General features: G+C 33.1%; 1 protein-coding gene and 1 long non-coding RNA gene across 20 annotated transcripts in view; one reads left to right on the forward strand and one right to left on the reverse strand.

Moving 5' to 3' along the window:
- cadps2 (Ca++-dependent secretion activator 2) overlaps window positions 1–18,967 on the forward strand; it is a 350,912-nt gene that overhangs the window by 215,081 nt on the left and 116,864 nt on the right. For all 19 annotated transcript variants that reach the window (XR_015526569.1, XR_015526568.1, XR_015526570.1 and 16 more), the window contains exons 10-12: window positions 150–258; window positions 3,041–3,247; window positions 8,774–8,910. Coding sequence is in view for 14 of the 19 variants with exons in the window: in XM_087312412.1 (XP_087168538.1) it covers window positions 150–258; window positions 3,041–3,247; window positions 8,774–8,910 (453 nt within the window). In the remaining 5 variants the exon portion in view is untranslated. The remainder of the gene's footprint in view (window positions 1–149; window positions 259–3,040; window positions 3,248–8,773; window positions 8,911–18,967) is intronic.
- Window positions 140–3,977, reverse strand: LOC147837860 (uncharacterized). The gene is made up of 2 exons (XR_015526641.1): window positions 1,815–3,977; window positions 140–1,635 (listed from the first exon to the last, which is right to left on the reverse strand). It is a non-coding gene; the product is annotated as an uncharacterized LOC147837860 (long non-coding RNA).

An 18,967-nucleotide genomic window follows, 5' to 3' on the forward strand; every position in this document is an offset into this window, starting at 1 on the left:
TTTACACAAATCAAGAGAGTTTTGTAGTGCAAAATCAATTTTGTAAACTAATTACAAGTAAAATACAGCTATAAATCAATGTCCATAATATGTGCTTGAGATTGAAAGCAGCGATCATGTAACAGCAATATCCTCTGTCTCTTGTTCAGGTGAGTCAGTACACGTTTGCTATGTGCAGTTACCGGGAGAAGAAGTCGGAGCCGCATGAGCTAATGCAGTTGGACGGATATACGGTAGATTACTCCGATCCGCAGCCAGGTACACTCACGCTTCAATGCTAGCCGCTTATTTAGCAACAGTCAAATCCTCCTGGGGGTGTTTAGATTTTATTTTAGAACTGAATAGACGATCATGATTTAAATCACTGTCAGTTAACTTTGTGTTCGATGCAAATTTTGAGTCCTGAAACATATGCACTCCATTATCTTGAATGACGTGAAGAACAATTATAAGACAAGGAGAAGCTGTTTAATTAAAGAGAGAAAATTAACAGGAAAACTGCAAAGATAAAATGTGTGTGTTAAAAGTCATAGTGTAGTAAATGGATTTTTACCTTCGTAGATGTAATAAATGACTTTATGAGTGTACATCGTAAGCACTGTAAAAAAAATGATCAATTTGTGTTGAGACGACATTAACCCTTTAACTATCCCACTAAGAAAAAAGGTTTGGATTGCATTGCTCAACTCCTAATGTCGCTAGTTAATAGACTCAATACATTTTTTCAGCACATCTCATAATTTCTAAAATATCAACCTCTACCAGATGGTTAATATGTCGGTTTATGGTAAAAGTAGCGGAATTAATACATTTATTATACTATGCAAATTCTAAAAATATGAAGTGTAAGACCAGTTTATTTTAAATATTCTTGACAAAACATTTTTGAATACTAAGTCACCCTTATTTTTTGAAGTACGCCATAAAATATTTCTAATTCTCATTTAACATGTTTTCTTTTCTTTTCTTTATTTTATTTTTTTTTTTACAAAAAAACTAAGTCAAGTGTTGTAGTGCAACAGAATTATGTTTTTTTTTTTTTTTTTTTTTTTTTGGAAATGATCAATGGTGTGTGTGTGTAAACCGTTATTTAAAACAGTAAAAACATGGTCAACAGTATGGTAGAGTGGCAGTCAAAGAGTTAAGTAATTAAGTTAACGTTTTCGTTTTTTAACAAATTTGTTAAAAAGTGAATTGAACAGAAAGCTATTAAGTTTTAAAAAATACTCAAGAATTGTGTTATTTCAGCTAATTTTAAATAAGTACTTAAAAAAAAAACATCACACATTTTTTGAGTGAACATATAGATTTTAGATGTAGAATCTTAGCTTATTTTATAAGAATATCTAAATTTAAAAAATAGAATATACAGTTGAAGAATTATTAGTCTCCCTAAATTATTAGCCCGCCTGTTTATTTTTTCCCCCAATTTCTGTTTCAAGGAGAGAATATTTTTTAACACATTTTTATACATAATAGTTTTAATAACTCATTTCTCATAACTGATTTATTTTATCTTTGCCATGATGACAGTACATAATATTTTACTAGCTATTTTTCAAGACACTTCTATACAGCTTAAAGTGACATTTAAAGGCTTAACAAGGTTAATTAGGCAAGTTATTAAAAATTTGGCTTAAAGGGGCTAATAATTTTGTCCCTAAAATGGTGTTTAAAAAATTTATAACGCTTTTACTGTAGCCGAAATATAACAAAAAAAGACTTTCTCTAGAAGAAAACAATATTATCAGACATACTGTGAAAGTTTTCTAGCCCTGTTAAACCTAGTTTGAGAAATATTTTAAAAAGAAAACAATTAAAAATAATTCTTACTTTAACTATAAAAAATATTTTAAGTCAATCAGTACTTGTTTGATTAGTAGATTAGGCTATGTAGGTTATTTTTAAAATACATCTTTTAAAAACTATAACTGTAATTCTTCAAAATAATAATAGGTTTATGTGAATTTAAATAATCTCCTCTTGTGCGAATAAATTGTACCGAGGCATCACCGTCAGCGCTGCTTGAAACAAATATTTCTGGACTAGTAGTGAAATAGCGGCTCATGTGTTGTACCGCCTTCATTGTAGTAGGAGCGTTAATTACTCACTCTCGCCTCCTTCGCCATAGTATTCTACTGCGATATCGCGCAAAGGAGATAAATGACGTCAGTACGTAACCGATGAACCAATATTAATAATTTTGACATCCCTAGTAATGAGTAACGATGCAGCACATAAAAATCTATTGGAGTAAAAGTATTAAACTCATCAAAAATATGTACTGAAGTAAAAGTGGAAACAGGAGAAAAAAACAATACTCCAGTAGAGTACAGATACAGTAAAGTAGTGAAGTAGTTCTACTTAATTACTATACATCTCTGCTAATACACTGTTCTGTGTATTTATATCTAATCAAAATATTGCCATTAAATGATTTTTTGTCTATAATGCAAAAGTTATAACCATAAGACTAATCAACATTATATTACTAGCATTCATGTTGTTATTGTTACAACTTAAAAGATCACAGCTGACCTTGCTAGTTAGCTAGCTTATTGCAATATTGCACGTTCCATGTGTTGCAATTTGATCGATTTACAAAAAAAATAATTTAATTAAAAACCTTTTTGAGTTGTGAATATGTCATCTTAACTTACTGGAGGTGATGTCTCAGATTTTTTTTGTGGATTTGACATGAGTTGATACTTTGTTTTTATTGGTGTTTTTTATTTGCGTTTATCAAGTACTCACAATATAAATGTCAGTCTGTCAGAAATCACACCACAGAACAACACTGGACATCATGTGACTTAACCAAAGCACATCATTGGCTTAACTAAGGTCTTTTCTTTCCAACAAAAAAATTAGAACATTGGTCTAAAAGAAATAGTGGCAGAAGAATTATAAAAATGTAATGTTACAACATGCGGTAGATGATTAAGAATGAAACAATGACTGTTTTTTTAATTAAAATGTTGAAATACTCTTCTGTAAATTGACTAAAAGAAACACATTTTCAACAACATCATGTCTTAAGGTCTTCAGGGAGGCAGAGCCTTCTTCAGCGCTGTCCGTGAAGGCGATCTGGTGGTGTTTGCCAGCAATGACGATCAGGACCGTGCCCTTTGGGTCCAGGCTATGTACCGTGCCACAGGCCAATCCTACAAACCAGTGGCCCCTGCACCAAACCAGCAGAACTGTAGAGGAGGAAACGCCCAAAAAGATGCCCCCGTGTCCTTACTGAGTATGTTTCATTTTTACTGCTTCCAGGCACTAATATAATTTTTAATGGGGTGTATGCAGACGGATTTTTCAGTAACCTGGGTCAAGCGCTTTTGGTGAATTGCATGGCGTTACAAATCAGTGCATTTAAGGTCTGTTTTCTTTAAAAATCAACGTTCTTCACTGCCTGATTGTTATACCATATAAAGTGGGTCTCAGGATGTACAAGAAGCACTGCATTAAATGACATTTCTCCATACCATGTCTTTAAAATATGAACATTTATTTTACCCAAGTATTTTCAGAGTTTCAGCGTTTGCTGATCCTGATGGCTTGTAAACGGATTTCATCTTGTTTTACGTTTAAACAACTAAGTGAATATCGAAGTCTATTTAATGCTGTAAAAGGAACTGTATAAACTTGAAGTCACATTAAACATTCACCGAATGTTTATCAGTATGGGAAGAGACACTAGCTGTGCATATAACCTAATGTTTAGTTTAATGCATTGTGTTTTTGCTTTATCTTCTTTGAGTGTTTTTTTTAATACTTGAAGGGATAGTTGACCTAAAATTGAAAAATTTGTCATCATTCATTTGGCCTTAATTTATTAGATATTTTGAACAAACTTAGTAACCAGTAACCATTGACTTTCATAGTGTTTGTTTTTTCTACTATTGATGCCAATGGCTAGCGGTTTCTGCATGCAGGGGTGCCTGCAGGATTTTATTCAAAGGTATGCACATATCCAGCACCACCCTGCCCTATCATCACATTTTCGGTCCCACTTTCTATTAAGTGGCCTTAACTAATATGTGCTTACATAGGAATTAATAGTTTGTTACAATGTACTTATTGTGTAAATACATGTATTTACTGTGTACTTATGCTTGATTAAATACATGTATGTAACTACATCTGTAGTTAACTTTTGTAATTACATTTGTAAATACACTGTTGACCATCCCTTACACCTTAACCTACCCTTAAACCTACCCATGCCACCAAACCCAACCTGTATCCCAACTCAAAAGCACCACAAGTGTTCTCAAATACATTATAAACACAGTAAGTACATTGTATTTTTTTTTTATGTAAGTACATAGTAGTTAGGGACACTTAATCTTATTTTAATCTCAAAAAACACTGATGCTTGCTGTCAAAGATCAAAAATGAAAACACATCATTGTTTTTTTTTATTTTAATATATTCTTTGTTGGTCAATTATCTACTAGATAAACAAGAATAACAAATAACATCTGAGGGTAAGTGCTTGAAATGTCTCTTTTTTTTTTTCTTTTTTTTTTTTTGGAAGGGTGAGAGAACTCAGAAACTTATTGTGAGAATGAAGATGCCTGCTTATTTGTGCCAGTCTGTCAGATAAAATAACTAAAAACACCTTGAATGGTATAGCGGTTCCATGTAAGGATGTTGTGCAGACATAGGCTGTGGGGAAGCATTATTTGTCTCATTAGTTTTAGGTCATTTGGCAAATGTCACAATTAAGTTTAGCTGTATTAAAGAGAGTTTCCTCATTTTGTACACCCTTTTTAAACAAAGCTATCTGAATTGTATTTTAATGTGTGGAAAAAAAGGCCAGCAAAACTAAAGCCAATAGATTTATTTACCCAGCCATCTTCCACCATGCAAGCACATACACACGTTAAAACACACAAACACACACCTTTATTTATTCTCAGTCTTTTTTGCTTTGTATATCGTAGTGTATACTGTTTAATAATCAATTTAAATTATGTAAAAAATAAATAAATAAATAAAAAAGCGCCATTAATTTGCACCCTCTCATGGTAGTAACGCACAAGGCGCCACTGTCCATATGGGACAATAATCATTTCCAAGGTAAACCATGGTTTGGAAAAGACAAGGTTTTAAAAGTGGCAACATTTTCTGTATTACCTTTCCTAAGGTAAATGTAAGATTTTTTATTTACATTTTTTTTTTTATTCAAAGACGCCGTTTTAAGTTGTAAATAAATCAGTGTTTTTTTTTAACAAATGAAGACAGCAGAAGTCAATGATTCATTTTCATTATTCAGCCTGACATGTTTACTGCTTCAAAAAAATAAATAAATAAATAAATTATATATATATATATATATATATATATATATATATATATATATATATATATATATATATATATTTATATATATATATATATATATATATATATATATATATATATACATACATACACACACATATTGTTTTGTTTTTTACCCAGACATTTAAAAATAATATATTTTAGAGCAGTAATCACAATACCGTGATACCTTGAAACCGTGATATTTTTATCCAAGGTTATCATACCATCAGAATCTTATACAGACCCATGCCTACATTCTTCAATATAAATTCTAACAGAAAAAAAAAAATGTTTGCAACCAGTCAAGAGTAAGTAAATACATGTGTTTATTTATTTTTTTTATTTTTTATTTATTTTTTTTTATTTTTTTATTTTTTGTTATTATTGAAGTTCTCATTTAAAACTAAAAGATGCCAAACAAACATGTAAAACCAATAGAAGTTGGGCTCTTTTTCTGCCACCTTCTGCTGGCCCCTCCTGAATGGGCTTTGAAATTGGAGGTTGTGGTGGCCAGCCATCGATCCATTGGGCCGCAGCACAGACACAGTCTAAACAAATGTCAGTGGGGGGCTTGAATAACCCAAACACTGCTGCTGAGTGAAAGGAGGAACCCTTACACCACCGAAATGCTACAGTTTGCTCACTTACAACAAACAGCGAGTGAGCCGAATGAGCTTTATATCATTACGGCTTCTGAAGAAGCATTCTGAGAGCTCCAGGGCATTCATTTAGAACAGAACCTTGGCTAAATGCAAGGAACATGTCTTATTACTAGCATTTAGAATAAGAAATACAATCTCCTGTATTTATAAAATCACCTTCTTTTTTTTATGATCATGTATAGGAAGTGGAGGCTTGAAAATATGCTTTTATGAATAGATAATGCGCTTTTCTAAAGCATGCGCTAGTATTCGACTTGCAAAGTGGCTGTATCCTTATCGTTGACTTTCATAAACCACTTTTCAAGGTCTCCTTCCACTTGTCTTACTGGACCATACAGAGTCATGTCCTTAATACATCTTTTGATTTTTCCAAGATTCTATGCAAAAGCATCTATGAATAATGGAGAACACCGTGACAAAGAACATGGAAAGAGCATGGAAAAGTTCTTCAGTGCCTATCAGATAAAAAAAATAAAAAAAACAGCACATGAATATCATCGCTGCTTCTAACCATGGTATTCAACCTATTAAAAGGTCGAGCATTCTTTCAGAAATGCTTATTACAGACTAAATTTAATTGTGTATTGAAAGCAGATTTAAAAAATGCCACTAAATGAATCCTACGAATGCGCCTGAAACCAAAAAAATCAAACCCATTTGATGCCTTCTAACAAAATCTGCCATGTTTTGCTTTATTAACTCGCCTTGACGTAGGACTTCCTATCACTGATTGATTCGCACAGATCTAAGCTCTGAGCTGTCTCACTGCCTTACACTCAATTGTGACCAGCGTCCTCTCATAGCCAGATTGGTGGTTTTCGACAAGCACTCGTGTTTCATATCCAGGCGCATGAACACCGATGTCCTGTCCTGCTTCATTAGTCTTTCCGAGTCGGGCTGGATTCACTTGAAGCGACCCATCGGACCGTACCTGTGATATCGCCCCTGCTGCAGTGTTGATACCTGTCATAAAGCTCCTGTCCTCCTTGTGGAGTGATGTCAGATGGATGTGACTGCTGCCATGACCGCCTGCTTCTCCCGGCCCAGGAAGCGCACGAGTCATGTTCCCTGCCCCTTCAGCTGGGATTAAAGACGACGCAACCCCCCCTTCCGCACTGACTCCGTCCACTTGTCCATGGATAATAGCGATAACTTTAAGTTGACACGGATCAATTTTGCTGCTCCTGTCAAACCCGATCCGTCAAGACCGCAAAGGTGGATCAATACCACGCCTCGCTCCACTTTATCTCCCATTGTCTCTTTTCTCTCCCTTTCTGGATGTAATGAACATAAAATGACCTACATCAAATTAAAAGCGCAGACAATGGGGCGGCCTCTTGTCAATTGGGAGATTGGGTGCTTCTGCTCACCTAACAAGTGATATTGTTGGGGGGAACCAACAAATGCCCACACTGCTTCCAGGCACGTACAGGGCTTTTCTCCGTCAATACCAAGTCGTTGGCATGCCAGAAATGGCAGCGTTAATAAAAGCAATCACTAATGCTCGTCTCAAGAAGGTGCCGCTGGCCATGGAGGCGTCAGAAGACGTGTCTCAAAAGCCTTGGTCTTTTGTGGTCCTTGAGAAGCGAAGGCCCTCGCTCCGCATATGTGGGCTCTCAACACGCCGCCAGCAAGTGTTAGGCTTTTCACGGACCTCCCATTAGCCCATTTTGAGGATGCTTGTGAAAGGACTGGAAATGAACTTGGGCACACTTTTAGTGCTTTCTCCTGCTTTTTCTGCCTCGCGTCTTTCTTTCCTCTCCCTCTTTCTCTGACTTGCCCTGACCCCTTGGCCTCTTTGCATCATGCTGAACGTGTCAGTGTTTTTTTTTTTTTTTTCTTCTCTCCCAGCATTCAATTTCTCCCGTTCCTCTGCGTGGTCCTCGTGTCAGAAAGCCTGAATGCGTAAAGGAGAGAGCGTCAGCAAACACACAGCCGCGTTCATCCTAATTACAGCGCTCTTACAAAGGTGCGCTCCTTTTACTCAAGGTCGAGACTCAATCAGCGTGGTCTGAACGAGTGACATCACTTTTATACAACTCACCTGTCTTCACCAGCCACCGAAAAAATTGCTTTAAGTGCTCACAAGTCACCCGTTATTGTTTATATCCTGCTTCCACACATGGCTCGGACGGCGTTTTAAAGATTTAATGCGCTAAAGATCAGAACATTCAGCCCATCGTAGCTTTGCAAAGGCCACGGGGTGTTTTTTAGCTAGGGTCTGCCCTTTTATTTTAAAAGGCTGGTTTGAATGCGTGAGGTGTTCGATTGATAAATTAGAGCACTCTGGTGCCGATATTTATGTGGGCATGTGGACAAAGTGCTAATATTTTACAGCAGTTTGCAGCCACGCTTCGCTAGCATTTCAGAGCGCCTGCCAGTTTTTGCAGCTGAAATGTGGAAAACTGAGTTTCACAGCGTAGCTTTGGCCAAAAGAGGTGAAATGCAAACACGCAGGCTGTGTACGAAGATGGAGACCGTGTAACCAAACACAGATTTTGGTCTTTTACATTGCGTTTCAAGGTGTGAACCACACTTCTGTTCCATCATCGTTCAAATGATACTACTGTGCATCTAAAATCGATTTATTATATGCATTTACTCTCTTATGTGAAGCTGGGCATGCTGTCAAAAATGTTGTATTACATTATTATCCAATGTAATTACAGCACAAATGGGCATTGACTGGCCATCTTTCGTGGTGGGGATGGGATTCCTAGCACAAAATGGTGTTGTGTGCTAGTACATGCCAGACTTCTGACAATTTGTTTCTGATGCAGGTCTGGAGAAGACTCAGAGGCAGGGAGTGGAGGAGCTCATCTCAGCCATGCCCTGCAACTTCGATCATGCCAGCCTGTTCATCATCTTGCAGAAACACACGCTTACACACCGCATGAATGACTCCTTCTCCTGCCTGGTGAGCCAAAAGATAGCACTAAACTTTAATATGTGTTTGTACATGATTGGGAATCGGCTGAACTGAATTGGATGTGGTGGATATTTGATTAAAAAATGGTGGTTATGTGGTATCTATTGGAACATACATTTAATCTCTTATGTCTCGGATAAGAATCGGTTCAGAAGAATCAATTAATTTAGCAATCAGTTGATCCATAAGAATCATTAGTTTACTGTTGGTACCATTTGTACCTTATAGTTTTGATTAACTATGAATATTTGTAAATATTGTTTGTTTAGTAATTGATTGGGCTGTGCTGTGTAATTTTTATTGAATCATTTATAATGAAATTGGTTCACTTTTGGTTTACTATCAATTGAACTGCTACTGTGTTCGTGCTGGTTTCGGGTCATTCAAACAAACCAGCATAGTAGAATCATTCATAGTTGGATGTTTTTAAGCTAAAAGTGTTTGCCTATTTTGATTTTTCTAAAAAAAATTGTTTTATATAATTATAACGCACATTATAACTTACATTCAGCAAATATTCAGATCAAATCTGTTGATCCCGCTTGGGCTTTCTCGAATGTGAAGTGCATTGGTGAAGGTATTAAATAGAGGAGGGGTTTATATGGCTGCAGGGGAGGGATGTAGCCCTCCGGCTGAGTGAGGGCTCACGGTTAAGGCAGGGATAAACACTTCCAATCAATACAACCCAAATAGGAAAACCATCCGCTTGCATCCCGTCCCCTCCATTTACTGCCTTGAATAAAAGACCCCATGCTGGGGACTGGGTTAGTATGTTTATGTCTGTGTGCGTGCGATGAAATTGGAACAGTCATGAGGTATATGGGGGTAAATAGTCCAAAATCGACTACAATGTGGGTCGCAGCCAATGGTGCAGTTTCTAAATCTGTTTATATATATATATATATATATATATATATATATATATATATATATATATATATAGATATAGATAGATAGATAGATATAGATATATATATATATAAATAATATTTTAGTCACCAAACATATATAGAAATTAAAAGATAATGCGATTAAATTTAGGCAAAATATTGCAAAAAAACAAAACAAAAAAAAAACAACCTACAAAAAAGTTAAACTAAATTTTTCCTCCCTTTTTTTTTGCTTTTGGACTTTTATCATAAGTTATTTTGTTAGATAACCTCCAGAATACACCACAAAATCCTAAGGAATTTATTTACTTAAAATTAAGTTTAGTTTAGTTCCATTTCATTTAATTTAGTTTCTTAAGCAAAACATATTCAAATAAACCCCAAAACCAAAATATTCATTTATGCTCTTTAAAATTTTGTTTTGTTTTGTTTTGTGTTTTACTTTGCTTTTCATTGTTTTGCTTTGCTTTGCTTTGTTACAAATCATTTTTTAAAAAAAACTCAAAATCCTAAAGAATTTATTTACTCTTAAACTTATTTAAAAAAATATATATGCACAAATTTAAAATATGCATTGAAAAGTCAGATTTGTGAGAGGTGTACTTTTATACTGTATGCTGAGCATGACGTTGAATTCATATTTATTTGCTCTCCTGAATTATTAACCCCTCATATGTTTTTATACCCCAATTTTTCAACACATTTTTTAAATAAGTTTTAATAACTAATTTCTAATGACTGATTTATTTTATCTTTGCCATGATGACGGTACATAATAATATACTAGAATCTTTTTCTAGATGTAGCATTCAGTTTAAAGTACAACTTAAGGCCTTAACTAGGTTAATTAGACAACTTAGGGTAATTAGGCAAATCATTGTATAACGATGGTTTGTTATGTAGACAATTAAAAAAATAATTGCTTAAGGGGCTAATTATATTGACCTTAAAATGTTTTTTTTTATTATTATTAAATCTCCTTTTACTCTAGCTGTAATAAAACAATTTCCCCCCAGAAGAAAAAAAAATATTATAGGAAATATTGAGAAAAAATTGTGAAATATTTGAAGAAAAAAAAATTACATGAGACCCAATAATTTGGAATTAAACATACGGCACACATAAAAAAAAATAAAAATAATCATAATAATATTTTATATTGAGCATTAAATGTAGCATCACAAAGCACTTTACAGACAAATTTATGAATAATGTTGAAAACTAGTTATAAATGCATCAAAAATCATTTACTGTTAACACCACACTTGTTTTTTTTTTTTTTCTTCCTCTCGCTTTTCGTCCCAATTGTCACTTTGTACCTGCAGCGAGTGAGCACCTTCTGTTATCCATTCAGCTTCTGAATGACTCTGTCTGTGTTTGGCTCTTTGTGAAGGCTCCCCAGCCTTTGTTCAAACTTCTGTGTTCAGGCAAAAAAGAGAGCCACAAAAGCCACCTGAATGTGCTGCTTTTCCCATGCCTTCTGGGATGTGACATCTGTGGGGGAGTGGGCCTGTTTTCAGGGAAAGGAACAGAGGGGTGAACAGCATTTTTTAGTACACCACATGCAGGCTGAACTAATTGATCCTTGCTGTAAATTCTTTTGAATTGTATAATAATCAAACACACTTGATTTATAGAAATATTTGGATTTAATTGTTTTTAATTTTAGTTGTTTTTTTTTTCCCACAAAATGTTTTTCATCAACTTCATTTATTCATTTTATATATATATATATATATATATATATATATATATATATATATATATATATATATATATATATATATATATATATATATATATATTGCACTTTGTTTAGTTTTTAATGTAACTAAAAAAAGACTAATACAATCTGACCTCTTAGACACCTTAATCTGATCATATATACAGTTAAAAACAAAATTATTAGCAGTCCTGTTGAATTATAATTTTTATTTAACTGCTATTTAATGGAGAGATTGTTATGGATACTTCAGCATAAAGTGCAATGTAAAGGCTTAAATGGGTTAAATAGGATTACTAGGCAAGTTAGGTTTACTAGGGAAGTCATTGGATAACAGTAGTTTGTTATATTGTTATATAAATATTCCATCCAAAAAAAAAAAAAAAGAGTTTATGTAGAAGAAAATATAATAGGAAATAATGTGAACAAAATTGTATTGCTCTGCTAAACATCAGTTTGGAAATATTTGAAAAAGAAAAAAAATCTTTTTAAATGGTTAGATTGAGGGGTCTAAAAGGTCAAATTGTACTTCCAGTCATTTATATAGAATATCCAGGGTATATTATATCTGATTGTGTTTGGAATTTTACAGTACCTGATCAGATTTCTATATATATATATATATATATATATATATATATATTTTTTTTTTTTTTTTTTTTTTCTCGTCAGTGAATTAAATGTCAAAACATATTAAAATAAACGACAAAACCATAACAAATTTATTTACTCTGATTTGTTTTTCTTTTCTCTTATTTTCTTTTCTTTTTTCTTAAGCAAAACATAATAAAATAAATCACGAATCCCCAAGATATTTGTTTATGCTCTTTAAATGTTTGATTTGATTTGATTTGATTTGATTTTATTTGTTTTGATTTGATTTGTTTTGTTTTGCTTTTTGTTTTGTTTTGCCTTATTTTTTTTGTTTTTGCTTTCCTTTCTTTTCTTTTCTTTAGTTTTTATAGTATTTATGCTCTTTAAAATTTAGTTTTGTGTGTTTTTTTTTTTTTTTTTGTGAAATTTATTACTATACACCACAAGGAGGAATTTATTTTATATCTTTATTAAGGAATTTATTCGATCTCTTTAATTTTTTTTCTTTTGTTTTCTGAAGCAAAACTTATTAAAATAAACCACAAAACCCCAAGATATTTATTTACACTCTTTAAAAAAAAATTGTTTTGTTTTGTTTTATTTTGTTCTTTTTGTGTTCTTTTGTTTTGAGCAAAAAATATTAAAACATACCTAAAAATCATCAAGAATTGTAAGTTTTGGATTAAGTGCAGTTCAGTGAAATGCAGTTATTGCCTGTCTGAACAAAGTCTTCAAGTCTCAGATTTTCAAGCTCTTTACGAAAAAAAGCCCTCAACAATCAATACTTGTAGCCCTAAGGAAAATCAATATGTGGTGCTATTGTAAAGCACAACTTCTTTTTCTTTCTCTTTTTTTTTTATCAGCTGTCGCTTGATACAGGGATTAGGTTCAGTGAGCTGTTGGTGATTCAAAGACCAATATTTGGATTTTTTTTTCTTAACTACTGGGAATGTTCACACTGAATTCACTAGTCTGCACGTGCATCTTTGGAAGTGATTCACAGAAATGTGTGGGGGGTTTTCTGCAATCTAAAAGTTTCAGGCTGTGATGATGTCCATAAATTAAGAGCAGTTATGACCAGTCATGCTTCAACCTTAATATAATTACTCACATCCCCTTCACTTTTCATCCCATAATGACATATTCTCCCTAAGACACACTCCTCCACATTCAGCCTTATTAACAAGCCATAATGACATATAGAGATAGGCCATAAAATGCTTTCTATTACTATCATTTATTGGTGGAAATAAAACCATTGAAGACTTTACCACCTAGCAAGCTAATTTTTTTCAAGATCTTGGTCTCTCAGATATATTAAAATAATAATTGATTTATGTATTTGTTTATTTTTATGTAGGGTCTCTCTTTTAGTGCAAATAACAAAATAAAAAATCATGAGTTCTTTTTAGTAAACTCTCAATGTATAATAAAATTTAAGCCAACAAACTAAACTGATTTGTAGTCCACAAGTAAGGTTTTGTCATCAATCTCTCCCTCTGTGTGTACAGTATGTGAGACTTTTTTTTTCTCGAACACGGAGAGCCAGACTGGGCCGCGTTCGTTAGAATGATGCTGCTGCCGTCTCAGTCGGTCGTTAGCGGTTAATTGAGCGGTAGGAGCCAAGACACGAGCAGGCCATCTGTTTGCCAGAGTGGAACATCTTGTGGCACTCGGCTCGGCGCTGGGCCACCGTGCCTCAGCCCTGAATGGTGCAATATTAATAGATCTGACCAAGATGGGAAGAGATAGACTGTGACAAAGAAGAAAGACGGCAGAAAAAAAAATTGGGAGTCACTTCAGGGGTTTTATTATTATTATTATTATTATTATTATTATTATTATTATTATTATTATTATTATTATTATTATTATTATTATTATTATTATTATTATTAATTCATTAGTTTCTTTTTGGCTTAGTCACTTTATTAATCCGGGGTCGCCACAGCAGAATGAATCGTCAACATATCCAGAACATGTTTTACGCAGCGTATGCCCTTCCAGCTACAACCCATCTCTGGGAAACATCCATACACACTCATACATTATGGACAATGCTCTCTAGACTGTGGGGGAAACCGGAGCACCCGGAGAAAACCAACACGAATGCATGGAGAACATGCAAACTACACACAGAAACGCCAAACAACCCAGCGGAGGCTCAAACCAGTGACCTTCTTGCTGTGAGGCGACCTACTGCGTCACCTATTGTTATTAATTTTAGTATTAATAACCTAACAACATAAAAAAATATATTTTTGTTGTATTCAAATTAGACAACAGATTTCAACATTTCAACACAAAGAAATGCTAAATATGTATTTTTTTATTTAATCAGTTAATTTTATTACTCAATCCAACATGTTTTTCAACACACACATTTGCTGTTTTATGTATTTTTTGTCAGTGAAAAGCGGGGAATTATGTCTTTTCATGATGATGACAAATTTATGGACCGTTTAGTTCAATTTATTTTTATTTGTTTGCATATTAGTCATTAGTAATTTATTAGATATTCTAAAGGATATTTATAATATTTGTGTGCAACATTTTATGTTGCAAATTGTCCATATTACAGTTAAATTACTATTTGTTTTTTGTTTTGCTTTTTTGATTAGCTTTGCTTTGTTGTGTTTTGTTTTACTTTGTTTTGCCTTGTATTGTTTTGATTGTTTTGCTTTGCTTTGTTTTGTTTTACAATACTCCAATACACTGAATTAACCATGAACAACTGAAGTCAAATAACTATAATTTTCTTGTAAAAATACGTGTTTTCTTGTAAAATATTTTATGTTGTATAGAAGGCCATCCATTATTTTGACAGTTGTAATTTCTAAAGTGAAAGGGCTCAGCCAATATAAAGATAAATTGCTACACTGCTTTACTTACGATTTCATGGTCATGCATGAACATGACCTACACATGACATACATATGCAATTTTTGGAAATATTTTTTGAAGAATCTTGAAGAAACTTGAAATAATAGTTTATGTTGCATATTGTCCGTATGACAGACGAATTCCTGTTTTTTGTTTTGCTTTTCTTTGTTGTTTTGTTTTGTTTCTTGTTTTGCTTTGCTTTGTTTTGTTTTGTTTCTTGTTTTGCTTTTCTTTGTTTTGTTTTGTTTTGTTACGTTGTTTTACGTTGTTTTGTTTTGTTATGTTTTTTTACGTTGTTTTGGTTTTGTTTTAGGTTGAAAAATGTAATTACTAGAAATGTTTCTTGAAGAATCTCTAATACACTGAATTAACCCTAAATTAATGAAGTCAAATGACCAAAATAGTGTTTTATTGTAAAAAAAATACTTGAAATAATAGTTTATGTTGCATATTGTCCATATGACAGTCAAATTACTTAATTTGTTTTTTTTATTGTTTTTTTTAGTAGCACTACAAAAAATATTGAAAATTGTAATTACTGTAATATACTGAATTAACCATGAACTACTGTACTGAAGTCGAATGACTAAAATATTGTTTTGTAAAACTACTTGAAATAATATTTTATGTTATTATGTGACTGTCATATTGTCCAGGTGACAGTCAAATTACTTTTTGGTTTGTTTTGTTTTTGTTTACTTTGGCGCTACAAAGAAAAGGTTGAAAAATGTAATTACCGGAAATATTTCTTGAAGAATCTTTAATGCACTGAATTATCCATGAATAACTGAAGTCGAATAACTAAAATAGTGGGGGTTTTTTTGTAAAACTACTTGAAATAATATTTTATGTTGCATATTGTCCATATGACAGTCAAATTACTTGATTTGTTTTTTGTTTTGGTGTTTTGCTTTGTTTTACTTTGTTTTGTTTCGCATTGTTTTAGTTTGTTTTGTTGTGCTTTGTTTTGCCACACATTGTCATATACTATATGATATTTTGTGGTTTTGTTCCTTTTGTTACTTACAAAATCTTTTTTTTATTTCAAGTGGTTTTACAAGACCGCTCTCTTTTAGTCATTTGACTTCATTAGTTCATGGTTAATTCGTGTAATAGAGATTCTTTTAGAAATATTTCGAGCAATTACTGTACATTTTTCATCCATTTTTTTGTAGATATACAATGCATGTGTCATGGAGTTCTTGAAGAAAAAGATCAGCTTTTGATGATACATTTTAGAAATGGCTAGAAATTTCTACTGATGTTTTCTTTAGTAGATATCTATAATGACAACTTGTGAGTAACTCCCAAAAGCCCTAAAAGTCGCGTCCTTTTCGAACACCTCCATGTGACTGTGAGAAACTTGCATTTGAAGAGACGGCAAGGTTGAATGCTCTTTGTGTAACGCATTCATCTACTATCTGTAAATGCTAAATGGCTTGAAAAGCGTCTGGCTGCAATGTAAGCACTTAACCGCCATTTAGAGTAATGTAAATACCAATAGAGCAGGTTTGCGTGGGTCAGACAAACCTTTTGATGAAGAAACAGAGAAGGACAGAACGCATATGAGTGAACTGAGAAACTGAGCTATCAAGTGCACGTATCTCAAAATACACCGTGTATCATCTTTGTTCCAATCGTGCGTCGTTGGACTTTAATGAAGCGGTCTGTCTTTGAAGGTCGGAGGGTCTCGGTTTCTTGACTGCATGCGTGGTGTCCCTCGTGACTAGTAGTCTCCTGCGAACGTCTGAGACACATCGCAGTTCTCCTGATTCGCAGCCCTCCGCACCGTCGTGGGCGAGCGGCCCCCTCAAAGTGTTAATTTGCTAACGTTCCTTTAGAGAAGGCGTCTTAATTAAGTTTGTAAGATTCATGCCTAATTTAGTTATTATGTGAGGGATGAATGAGCTAATGAATGCAACAGGAGCCTCGCGGCGATCTCCACCCGCCCGCATTATGTGTGACTTTTCTGCCTATGAATTAATTGTTTGCACTTAACCTTGCACTCGTTTGTTTAAATGTTGGAAATAGGCAGGGTGTTTTTAACAATATTTTTTGGAAGAGCTTGTCTCGCACGCTGCAGTTTTGTTTTTGTGTGTGTGTGTGTGTGTGTGTGTGTGTGTGTGTGTGTGTGTATGTGTGTGTCTTGGCGTGAAATGAGAGACGTGCTGAAATTAGACACTTCATGTTCAATTAGTGTAGCAGTGTTGCTGAGGAAAAACTAGGTGCGCTCTGTGATTCTCGTGACTCTGTGGAGGTCCCACAGGGGTCAGTACTAAGTCAGCAGCATTTTAAAAACTTTTTCTTCGCTGTTTACTGTGGCGCTTGCTGTTTTTCGCCCTCAGATTTAGAACATCTGTATGCTTCATGCCTTTATTAAGTGTTAAACATTTAGTCCTGCTGGGGTCATCTGTGTTTTTAAAACTTTTTAATTCGTTGTTATTGTGAAACTTGTTGTATTACATCTTCAGACACAGATCATGTGTGTGTTTTAAGCATTTAATGTGTGACATATTCACGAGTGTTCATATTCACGAGTATTCATAAGTCTTAAGTAAATGTGAGTAAAATTATATTCCAAGTTGTTGGAGTTTTTTAGCGAGTATGTGATGTGTGAGGTGATGATCAAATCAGACACACTGATATACATACAGCTATGAAAAGTATCATATTTTGGCTTGCACTGATTTATTTCATCTTTGCCATGAAATAATATTTTAGAAAACAATTTTAAGCCACTTCTATACAGCTTAAAGTGATATTTAAAGGCTTAACTAGGTTAATTAGGTTAACTAGGCAGGTTAGGGTGATTAGGCAAGGTAATGATGGTTTGTTCTGTAGACTATTATAAACTAAAATAGCTTAAAGGGGCTAATAATTGTGCCCTTTAAATGGTTTTAAAAAAATTAAAAACTGCTTTTATTCTAGCTGAATTAAAACAAATAAGACTTTTTCCAGAAGAAAAAAATCAGACATACTGTAAAAATGTCATTGCTCTTTTAAACATAATTTGGAAAATGTAAAAAAAAAAAAAAATATATATATATATATATATATATATATATATATATATATATATATATATATATATATATATATATATATATATATATATAAAATGTAAGATTTTTTAAAACAAAAAATATAATATTAAAATATATTTTTGTGTTTATATATATATATATATATATATATATATATATATATATATATATAACACATTATATCGATAGATAGATAGATAGATAGATAGATAGATAGATAGATAGATAGATAGATAGATAGATAGATAGATAGATAGATAGATAGATAGATAGATAGATAGATAGATAGATAGATAGATAGATAGATAGATAGATAGATTTAACATTTGTATATTTTATTTTTTTATGTACAGCATGTGTGTATTTATACATAAATACATAGAGTACATGTACTGTTTCTCCATGTTTTGCTGGTAATGTCTTTAAATAAATAATTATTTTAGCCCATTTAATTGTTCATTTATTATTTATGTACAATAATTAATACATAAAATGAGATTTTTTACGCAGCGAATGAACTTCCAGGTGCAACTTAGTACTGGAAAACACCCATACACACTCATTCTTACACATACACTACAGCCAGTTTAGTTCATTCAATTCAACTCATGTCTTTGGACTGTGGAGGAAACCGGCATCAAACCAGCGACCATCTTGCTGTGAGGGAACTGTGCTAACCACCAGCCACTGTGTCGCACAGCACTAATTATATTATATTGTTTTATATTATATTATATTATATTATATTATATTATATTATATTATATTATATTATATTATATTATATTATATTATTCATTTTCTTTTCGGCTTAGTCCCTTTATTATTCTGGGGTCGCCACAGCGGAATGAACCTCCAACTTATCCAGCATATGAAACATCCATACACACTCATTCTTATACACCATAGAC

This window comes from Danio rerio, chromosome 25, assembly GCF_052040795.2.
Source record: "Danio rerio strain M-AB ecotype USA chromosome 25, GRCz13ab, whole genome shotgun sequence".
In the NCBI taxonomy this organism is placed as follows: domain Eukaryota; kingdom Metazoa; phylum Chordata; class Actinopteri; order Cypriniformes; family Danionidae; genus Danio; species Danio rerio.